Source organism: Apis florea, unplaced genomic scaffold (assembly GCF_048593485.1).
Source record: "Apis florea isolate Af1SG1 unplaced genomic scaffold, ASM4859348v1 contig_3517_pilon, whole genome shotgun sequence".
Lineage (NCBI taxonomy): Eukaryota > Metazoa > Arthropoda > Insecta > Hymenoptera > Apidae > Apis > Apis florea.
Genome location: NW_028256778.1, coordinates 2,434,613 through 2,446,266, shown reverse-complemented (window position 1 = coordinate 2,446,266; position 11,654 = coordinate 2,434,613). Strand labels below are relative to the sequence as shown.

General features: G+C 23.0%; 2 protein-coding genes across 4 annotated transcripts in view; one reads left to right on the top strand and one right to left on the bottom strand.

Annotated features, from left to right (window-relative positions):
* Positions 1-119: 119 nt before the first annotated feature.
* LOC100871284 (uncharacterized) lies at positions 120-3,036 on the top strand. Of its 2 annotated transcripts, none has more exons than XM_012493942.3 (9): positions 120-538; positions 706-766; positions 868-1,014; positions 1,076-1,306; positions 1,394-1,690; positions 1,803-1,904; positions 1,985-2,142; positions 2,226-2,625; positions 2,705-3,036. In XM_012493942.3, the coding sequence occupies exons 1-9, from the start codon at positions 446-448 to the stop codon at positions 2,902-2,904; spliced, it is 1,689 nt and encodes a 562-aa protein (XP_012349396.1). In that variant the 5' UTR covers positions 120-445; the 3' UTR covers positions 2,905-3,036. The 2 variants fall into 2 exon arrangements, with proteins under 2 accessions (XP_012349396.1, XP_031775748.1); XM_031919888.2 differs by having other exon boundaries at positions 121-538; positions 706-794.
* Positions 3,037-4,607: 1,571 nt separating this feature from the next.
* The window catches only part of Ret (protein kinase receptor Ret oncogene), a 65,030-nt gene continuing 57,983 nt past the window's right edge, over positions 4,608-11,654 (bottom strand). For both annotated transcript variants that reach the window (XM_012493938.3, XM_012493939.3), the window contains exons 15-19: positions 10,495-10,675; positions 8,981-9,110; positions 5,877-6,078; positions 5,304-5,482; positions 4,608-5,227 (exon numbers count right to left, since the gene is read on the bottom strand). In XM_012493938.3, the coding sequence (XP_012349392.2) occupies positions 4,773-5,227; positions 5,304-5,482; positions 5,877-6,078; positions 8,981-9,110; positions 10,495-10,675 (1,147 nt within the window). In that variant the 3' untranslated portion in view covers positions 4,608-4,772. The remainder of the gene's footprint in view (positions 5,228-5,303; positions 5,483-5,876; positions 6,079-8,980; positions 9,111-10,494; positions 10,676-11,654) is intronic.

The window sequence follows — 11,654 nt, the reverse complement described above, 5'->3', positions numbered from 1 at the left end:
ATACTTTTTAATTTTAAATAACTCCTTGTTTCTTTTTTTCCTATATTTGATAATATATAGCTGGAATATAATCATTAACAAACAAATCATTTAGATATACCATGTTCTCATATTCATTGTTTAACTTCTCTTTGTGTCTTTTTGTTTTTTTCAATTTTATTTTTATAATGATTTTATCATATAAATTGACATTTATTGTGTTGAAATAATGAGTTTGCACTTTTCTTCGATAGAGTGCGCTTAAGGTAAATACGTAGCGATATGCGTTTACTTTTTTTGTGCAAGAGTTCGCATGAAGAAATTTAATTTATTACAAATAAACGTGATGTTTTATCGTCGAAAGATTCAAAGACCGATTAATCGTTGATGTTGGGTGTAACGTAAATATGTTAATTTTGATAAAATTTTTCAATAGTTGTGGTTAACTTGTAATTCTAACCTTACAATGCGGAAACTCATCAATTTTGCGATGCTTCTTTGTTACTTCACTAGAAGTGTTGCAGCTTCGTATTGTTATCCAGATTATTGTCAAAATGTGGTAATTTTTAGTACTTCTTTTATTTTGCATTTAATTCTTTACTTTTGTTCAAATGCTCTGCGCAATTGATTGTTTGAATTTTTAAATATTTATTCAGATTATTTTCATTGCAGAAAGTTAATCTTTTATATTTATTATTTCTAAGCCATCTGTTTTATTTTTTACAGACAAAAGTAGTTGCTATTCCTGGTTTCCAATGTTTATTGACAAAAGTTCAAAGAGGTGGAGGTATGATGTGTTCATTAAATGCATAAATGTGATTATTTATATAGTGTAATTTTAATGTAAAAAATAGAAATTAGATATGTGAATTATTTTTTTTTTAATAGATTGCACCAAATTCACATTTGAAGGCTATAATCATTATCCACCGGATGAAGACACAACTAAATTTAATTTACATGCATATATATATGAAGACTTTGGAATTAGAGTAACAGCTTTCAATTTAAGCATTACCAATGCAACTTTTCATGGTAATAAGCTTAGATGATTAGATGATTCTTTTAATTGCTTGACTTCTTTTCTATTAAATAGGATTGATAACACGTTATCAAAGTTTATTGAATGAAAATGAGTCTGCCTGTAGATATATACAACTTTATGGAAATGAAACTGTTCCGGCTCCAAAGGATCTATATATTTCTTGTCCATTTTCTAATGAATCTTATGAATCTATTCCATATCAATTAGATTATCTTGTAACAGGAGAAAGATATAAGTATAGTAAACGATATATTTTCAATGTACCTGCACATAAATTTATTGGTAAGTATTTAAAGTAAATATTTTTTATTAAATGAAAATCAGCATTGTGTTTTGAGTAATGATTTTTTAAAATCTATTTTATCACAGAAAAAGATGCAAGTATAAAGCAATACAGACCATTTGTATATATAGATGTATCAAATGCTCCCCTTCTTTCTTTACATATTCAACCATTACCAGAAGGTTATAATATAACTGGATATAAAATTTGGTTAATAAACAATGATACAGATTTTATAAAAACATTTAATATAACAAGAAAACAAGATTTACAATATAATTTTACTGCGCACATTGGTCACTTTTATTTTAAAGTTGCTTGCATGCATCCGGAATGTGGCGATTATGGATGCATAAATAGTACTACGCCTTTTATTATTATACGTAAGCAAATAAACATCTATGAAAAATAATATAATGTAACAAAATTTTGATTTTTTGAATTAAAGAACAACAATATTGTTAAGCATTATGATAATGTTTTTATATTTTCTAGCAACATCTTCACCCCGTCTTTTGATCATGATTATCAGTGCTGTGTGGATACCAGCATTATCATTTTGTGTACTTTATCATCTTTACAGATTATATAGAAGAGGTAAAATTATAATATGTTTAAAATTTTTATATAAATATTGTTAGAATAATTAAATTACATATTTATTTGGATTTTTATAGAAATATTGAGAAAAAGAGAAAAACCCAAATGTTTATTGGTATATTCACCGACTCGGTTATCGCATGTTAACGTAATGGTTGAATTGGCAAAATATTTAAGAGTTTGTGACATTAATGCCATGATAGATGTGCTGGACATTACGGATACTACGGACAAAGTTAGTAGCAATAATCTATTCCAAAATGAAATACTACTTCCGTAAAAAAGTTTATTTCACGATTTATTATGCTTATAATATAGGATCCAGAATGTTGGTGCGATGCTGCGTTTCGAAACACAGAGTTCGTTATTGTTGCAACTTCTCCACCATCTAAAAAACCTGCTCTATCGACTATGTATGAAAATACTAGTAATTATCTTCTGAGATTGGTCAGAGAAAGAAAATTTCAAATTGAAAAGCGTTGCTATATTGTACAATTACCATATTGTAAATCGGATGACATTCCTGAAGAAACAAAGCATTTAAAAAGACTTTCTTTACCAAAAGAATTACCTAAACTCGTAAAAATAATTCATGCAACGGAACGTGTAAAGTGTGCTTCTTCGGTATCTGACAGAAAATTTTTGGATTCTGTGAAATTAGCAAAACTCGAAACATTGGAAGAAGATGTAAACAGTGTAAAAGATGGACAAGAAACTGGTCAGTTAGATTTGCTTTTCAATTGTTTGCTTAATTTGAATATGATTTCATATATTGATTTCATTTATTCATATTTTAGAAAATCTTCTAGAAACTACAGAAATATCAAATAATCGAACTCTTGCACCCGTTATATCAAATGATAACACCATGTTTGTAACGAATATCGATGAATTAAATTTACTCGGCGAGAACGGAGAGGGTGAACAAGAAGAACACACTAGTAAATCCTTAAAAGACGATACTTGCGTGTTTCGTATTGATAAATTGAATTTGTGATTTTTTTTACTCATAATATTGTAAACAAATGTGACATTTATGTAGATTAGATAATTTTTAAAAGTAAGACATTCTTTTTATACATATATTGATTTAATTTAATAAACGTTAGTTCTTTTTGTTACAATACAATTCCTCATATTCACTATGATTTGCATCTTATGATTTTTAATTTGTGTTGGCGTACAAATGTTTTACATATTTTTCTATGTGTTTACGTGCATTTGCACACATTTATCACGATATTAATGGACAATGATATAACAGTTATGTTCACACCGCACATGCTTGTACTAAGAACATATTCGATTTTTTGAAAGTAAGTAATTATAATATATATATATATATATACAGAAAGCAAATATACAATATAATAATAACTAAATTTGTACTTGAACGCTTGCGTTATAAACGACAAGTGGTAATTAATTAATATATTGAAATGGAATGCTCTATTTTGTACATAAAGAAAAAAAAATGCAAATTTTATTGCTTGAATATGATTACATCGATCAGCAATTGGAATAATTGAATCGATTACTTTTTGCACATTTGTCAAATTTTCGTTTCATGCATATTATTTCTCTTAAAACAGTTCATTTCAATTTTACTGTGAATTATTTATTACAAACTGGAAGCCATTAAAATGAACAATTCGATTGGAAGCTTAAAGTTTGATTATCATTATTAAAGTTTTAGCAATTATCATTATGGGTTTGTTTATTTTTTTTGATGCTCAGTTACAATTATCAATTATCGGGAAGCTATTCAAGAGCATTTAGAAAGTTAAATAGAAATTAATCAATCTTTGTGATCTTGTCAAATAATTAATAAGAATCATTTATTTTGTTCGTATTTAATCTTTTCGTTATTTTTAATTATGTCAAGATGTAAATGACGAAGGAAAATTATCGATTTAATAATCGACGATTCTTCGATAACTTCGAATATCTTTAAATATTTTAGAAAAGATTGATAAAATAAGAAGCTAACTATAATTTAACTATAATTTCTAATATAACATATAAGACATTTGAACATTTGTGCGAAAATGAAATGCATTATATTTTCACATTTTTTTTAATTTTTATCTTTTCAAATTATCGATTTATTTGGACTTTATAGTTTTTTTAGTAAATGTATATTTCTGTAGCGTCCAAATTATCGAAAATTGGCAAGATATGTTCTGTATGAAATGTATCTTATGCCTTATAGAAAAATGTGAAAATAATAATAATAAAAAAAAAAGAAGGCACATAAATATATGTCGAAGATTTCTATGTCTAAAAAAATTTGTTTTCCTTTTTTATTAATATTTATTCAATGATTTTATAAAATTCTCTGCCCTACACAAATCCAAAGAATTATTTTGTCATCTTCAATTTTCAAAAATATTTTTGTAACTTTTGTAAAAATTTACAATTTTTAGCAAAAACTTTATTGATAAAAATATCATGTGAAAATTAAAAATACAAGAAATTCAAATTAGTCTTAAAAGATAGATGGAAGAAATAATTATGAATTATTATTATCATATTCATAAACTTTTTTTCTTAATAAGAATCTACTAATTCGAAACTTTTAACATTTTTTTAATTTTTTCATAATTTATGTTTTTTGAAACTAAGGAAGATAGGACAATTTGGTTTTTGGACTCATAGGATAAAAACTACATAAAAATAAATTATTATTATAAAACAAAATACGTGTTGACAATATTTTTTATGCTTGCAAAAATTTTCACACTCTACTTTCGATTTAATATAAGTATATACACAATCATTGTTAAAATGACATTAAAACAATATTTTTTTCAAATGAAAAAATATGCTAGTTATCGTTTGAAAATCATTATTTTTTTATATTTGTTAGATTTTTTTGTGTAGAACATCCTCAGATTGACTTTCATCGTTGTCATTTTCATTGGCAAAAACAAGTAGTTCTTTCATTTCTGCTTCCTCTTCTGTTTCTGTTTTTACCTCTGTTTTTATTTCTAAAGATTTCTTACCTTCCATATCTATATAAGATTGCAAATGTCCATTCATCGATGTAACTAAATCATTTTCGCTATTACTGGTTACGCTAGTGTTTCTGAATTTGATAGGACTCTCATAATGATTAACTTGAAAATTCGATGATTCATTCATATATAACTTAACGGATTTTTCGGAAGAGGTCGCTAGAGGTTCTTGCCAAAAAGTATGGAGTTTGTCAATCTTGTCACACTTAGTCACCATATCAGAACAAGGTTTTTCTAAATAGTTGACAACATCTGTTTTCAAACCATTGATTTCACAATCTTCTGTAGCATCGTTACTAGAACCTGTTTTAAAAAAACAATTCTAGATGTCAAAACAATACTTTTCTTTTTTGTTTGAAATAAGGAAGAAAATACATACTACATGGACTGTCTAAAGCGTGAAGCGAGGCAAAATAAGCCTGATTGTCAACAGTTCTTGGATTCAAATCCAAATATTCAACGCCATCCTCTAACATTTTTTCCAAATGATTGGTAAGTTCCTTAAATGACGGCCTAATGGCAGATTCTTGATGCCAACATGACATCATCAGTTTGTATCTAGAATTAAAGAAATTATTTATATAAACATACTGTTGAAAATTTTAATTATACATGCCGAATAAAAATATATTTAAAAAATTAAAATATACGGAGTATTCGTAACAATTTTCGTTAACTTGTATTTATATTCAAATAAAAAAATATAAATACGAAACAAAGATAAACATTCTGACAATCAATATTTTGACTTTATATAAATTGCTTTTTAATCTTTTTGATTTCCTTTCTTTTCATTCATACACTTTTTTTATTTTTATGATATTGGTTATTTTATCTAATCAGTCGCACTCTTGCATACGTTCGTCATTCATGTCAATTTATACAATTTCATAATTCTCGATATATACAATAAAAAGATAAAATCGTATTTTTTCATTATCAATTAACTTACAACTGTAATGAACAATTTGTCGGTCTTTCCATACGGTATCCAGCTTTGAGTAAATTGTAGAGATTGTGTACATCTACACCGGGATAAGGAGATGCACCTAAAGTGACCAATTCCCAAAGAAGAATACCAAAACTCCAAACATCTGATTTACTGGTATACACGTGATCCGCGAGAGATTCAGGTGCCATCCATTTTACCGGCACTGCAAAAACATAGATGAAATAGATAAATTATATAGTGATTTTTATTAATATTCGAATGTCCATAATTTTATTATCGTGTAAAATGGCTAATTATCATATAGTTAGCAGGCAATAAATTAATTTTTAAAAATTAAAAAACAAATATGAAATAATTAAATTATATTTTCAAAATAAAACGTAAATCTTTTAATCTTTTTTTAAAGTATGGAAAATATTTGCTGAAAATATTATTTGAATTAGTGTAATTTATTAATTTTTGTTATAGAAGAATAATAATTTAAATGAATAAAATAAAGATTCAGATTTTGTATATAAAAAGTTACTTAAATTATTATATATTTAAGATAAAACTTGAATTTTTATTTATTTGTATAAATTATTGCAATAACCTTTTTTTTACGATATGGGAAATATTTATTGAAAATATTATTTCGTAACATAATTTAATTTTTTATGCATTTTATTATTTTATAGAAAATGATGCTAAAAACGTGTTAATTAGAGATTAATTAAATAAAAATCTCATTGCATTACATTATTAAAAGTTATCTGAATAAAAAATACAATTAAATAAAAAAAATTATAAAAAAAGAATTAGTGTAGATAAATAGAATAACAATTTATTATCGGAAATATCTTAATAAAAAGTTTTATATTTTAATTTTTAATTTTTTTTTTTCATTTTTTAACCATTTGTTCAGAAAAATATAATGAACAGAGATAAATAATTAATAATCAATTCTTCACAAATTTTAATGTTAAATAAATTAAAAAGTAGTGAAATTATTCAAAAATTTTCAAATTGTCATTAAATAAATTCTAACTTTACTTTTAAATAATAAGTAATAAAAGTCTAGTATTAATAATAATAAATCCGCAAAAACAAAATCTTAAGAAAATCTATAATAAATACAAATGATGAATTACTAATTTATATGTTAAATTTATGTGTTATCATACAAAGATAAAATCTTAGAGATTCCTTTGAAATAATTCAGCAAAAAAAAAAAATGTATTTAAAAGTAATTGTATCATAAAAGTTTAGAAAAAAAAATCATTCAAAAAATAAAAAAATAAATTAAAAATAATATTCTAAATTAACTAATAATTTATTTCTGAAAAAAAAATGTTGATAGTCTTGTAAAGAATCATGATAAAAAATCATAAATGAGAAGAGTTGGTAGGAAAGAATAACTTTTACCAAGGAATTTATTTATAAAATTAGATATAATAAAAAAACGTAAGATTTAATAAAATAAAATAAAATTAATTTCATTTCTTTTTGATCCGATAGATAAAAATAATAAAAAATATAGGCAAAAAGTCTCAAATTAAAACTTTAAAGTCGCATATAAAAAGAGTGATGGAAATTTAATGGTTTCGTATTTCAATTGCAAATATGGATGAGATAGTTTTTATCGATTCTAATGAAAATATTTATATCATAAATATTTTGAAATAAAGTGTTATTTAAAAATATGATTAACACATATATATAAAAATTAAAATATGTAAAATTTTATTAAGAATATGATCAAAAATATAAATTGAAAATTATATGAAAGAATATTTATTATATTAAAGTAATGCAATCTTTTCTTCAATAATCTTTTCTTCAATACTAGACTTCAATAAGATTTAAATTTGATTAACAATTAGTTTGTTTTATAAAATAATGATCATAAAAATAATAATAAAATTAATAATAATAATATTAAATAATAAAATTAAAATCTATATATAAAAAAAGTGGAAACACATAATATTATTTAAAAAAAATTATTTCTTAAATATCAAAACCTGAAAAAAATTAATAAAAAAAAGAATATTACACAAAATATTAATATTTTTACAATATTAATAAAAATGTATTTTTTTTTAAATTAATATATTTCTTTGATATCAGAATTTAGATATCAGATATTTTTGTAATATAAATTTTAATCATTTAGCTTATTGCTGATTATCTAAAAATATGCTATATACATTAAGTAAATAAAATACACATATTTTTATCAATTTCCTATTTTTATCATATTCTCACAATTTTTTTTAATAAATTAAAAAAAATCAACTTGTTCATAGTATTTTTAAACAAATATATCATATAATAAATATGTCTCGTTAACTATAGTGTCCGAATATTAATAAGAGTTATTATAGATCATTAACTAACTATAAATTCTACTTTTAAGATCGCTTGTAATAATTTGTATTGATAATTTACATTTTTTTAAATATAAACTATTTTTTTTAATTTTTCAAAAGTTATTGCTATAATTTTTCAAAGCTATTGTTACAAAATACATTGACAAAAAATTGAATAAAAAACATTCATTGTAATGTCAAGATAATTGAAAATATAATTTTATATGATAATTTCGACCGTATTCTGCCAAAACTGTCAAGAAGCCCTATAAATTAAACTAGAAAGTTCACTTTCGATCAATATATTTTCCAGATACTATCAACTATTATTTATTTTATCCTGTGTAATATAATAATAGTTTGAAATATAGTATTTTTTAAAAAATCACAAATGAAATGAAAAATTGAGACGATTTATTTTTAAAAACGTTTAATGATAAATAAAATTATATTCTCTTCAGATAAAAGAATAAAGATAAATTTTCAATTTCGTTTAAATTAAATTATTTTAATTGAAAAAAATCTAATGGCATTATTTTCATAAATATTTCAAGTTTTCAAAGAATTCGCAGAATTTGGATAATAACCTAATATATTATGCATTGGATTAACGAAAGATTTAGTTGATCGAAATTACTTTCTCACAAAATCCTGGAGAATAATGGAGAAAAAAATTACGAAATTATTTTTATATTGAATGAAGATCGTAATAAGAAGGATTGATACGAAAGCCATTTCGATGAAAAAACATACCTCGTCCTTTGCTGCGCTTTAAATACGCATCATCTTCATAGACATCACGCGTTAATCCAAAATCAGAAATTTTACACACTTTCTCGGCTGCGAGTAATACATTTCTTGCTGCGAGATCTCTATGAACCAACTGTAAACTATTCAGATTAATCTCAATTTTCATTAATATATTAAAGATAGAAATTAATTTGATGCTTTTTTAAAATAATGAAAATGGTTATAATTAATGGAAACATAGATATAGATATGTTTTACTATATTAGAATATAGTTAGAAAATTTGTACTTCATTAAAATATTTATTTCATTTAAGAATATTACATTTAAAAATTGGATTTCTTACAAAGATTTTAATATATTCTGATACAGATGGCTACTTTATAGTGAGAATCATTTATTTTAGTGTAAAATTTACAATTATTACTATCCAGGGATTTTAATTAAAATTCTAAGACCAAAAAAAAAAAAAAAAAGAAAAAAAGTAATATTTATGAAATTTTGTCTATGATAATAAAATTTGAAATATTTCAAAAAATATTAATTGTAATATTATTTTATTCACAATGAAATTAATTCATGCTGAATAAAAAAAAACTATAGATTTCATTAAAAATAAATTCAATCACACTTAAATGCAAGTGCACCGAAGTTTTTTAAATAAGGAAAATTTTCCTCTATACTTTTCTTTATTAAACTTATCTTTAATAAAAGAGTTTCAATTTAGTTCAGTTATTAGTTGTATAAGTATAATTAACGATTGATTAAAAAAAATGATGTAATTAAGTTTTCAATAACTTTTCAATAGATATTTAAGAATACATATTTTTTAAATAATTTTAAAATGATCTAAATAGATAATAAAACTGATTAAATAAAGCCAGAATACAAATAAGTTTAAATAATAAATAATACTTTTTATCTCTTTGTAAGATTTACTATAAAGTCTGTGATAAGTAAATATTTTTTTTCTTTCAAATTTATCACTTCTAATGATTTTAATACAAATTAATTGATAGAGATAGTTAAGAAGATTAATCATTTGCGAAATTACTCAAGCATTTGTTAATAAAATCGATATAAAATTATTAAAATCATTAAAATCAATAAAATTTTTAAATAAAATTACCTGAAATTATTTGAAATAATTAATTTACTTACGATCATATCTAATAGAACTTTTAAAATATTAAGAATAAATTAAAAATAAAATTTAATAAAAATTTTGTATAAAATCAATTTCATATATTATATAAAATTTACCGTATTTTTTATAAAATTCCTGTAAAATCATATAAGTTATCATTATGAAATCTTTTAATCTTTTATTTTTTTTTTAAATAACCTTCTCGCATATTCTGCATAATCTGGATTAAATTATAGCAATTTGTACTATACTATATTCTCTTCATATCCCACTAAGTGGAACATTTCAAACATTTAAACTGGTATTATAAGTGGTATAAAGACACCAAATTAATTTCTACGCCTACATAATACAATATGATACGAGGTTACCTTAATGTCGGCTAGATAGGCCATTCCTTTGCTAATCTGCCAAGCGAACGAGAGGATATCGCGTGGCGTGACTGTGTAAACGGATGTTCCATTTGTTTCACCAACAGTGACGTTAGATAAAGCCGAACATCCACCAATTCTTGCCTCGGATTCCAAATGTCGATTACGCCTTAAATAATTTCTGCAAAATTTTCGTATCCCGCAATTGTAATATTCAAGGAAAATAATGCAAATGGTTCAATAAATTTACTTTCTCTAAAAAACGAATACGAAATCGATATTTTATCGAAATTTAATTACTAAATACATAAATTATTGAAATAATTTTTTTTTAAAACATGGAAAATTTTGATTGAAAGTATTACTTTGCAGTATAATAATTTTTATTCGTTTCATTATATTTAGAATGTGTTAAAAAAAAAAAATTAATCAAATAACAAATGTATCACGTTAATAAAAATTTATCTGATAAATGCGATAAAAATTTCGTTTTATATTTTTATTAATATTGCTTTCCTAAAACAAGTTATATCAAGGGATAAACTTTCGTACTTATCGATCGTTATTTAACGAATAGAAATTAAAAATATAAATTTTAAGTTCAGAAATTTAATAATATGAAAAATTACGAATGTTTAATATAATTCAACGTTGATTATTGATAAAGATTTAATAAAAATAAAACAACTTTCAGATATTTATAAATCCAATATAAACTTAATTTTAATTTGAACAAATAAAAATTTAATTATCAATTAATATCTTGGAATACATATTAAGGAAGATTAGAAACCTGAATTATCAGTCCTGCCAAGGAATCAATATATATGCATCGAAGTAAAAAATGTACATATCATCTTTAAAAATGTATAACTTTTAATAATTTCCAAAGTTAAAACTATCTTATCTTTGGATTTTATTAGTCAAATATTTCCTATCAATAATTAAAAAATATTTGGTTTTTCTCTTTTCCTAAGAATTCGTTCAAAAAAAAAGTAATTAATAAATAATAATAAATTGTATTGTAATGGTAAAAGAAAAAAGAATAGTTGATCAACAAGTAATCAATATTTTAAACCATAAATATAAAATTGAAAATATAGTTTCAAATTCAAATTCAAAAAACTTGAATCGAGATGAAATGAGATGCATGTCGACAC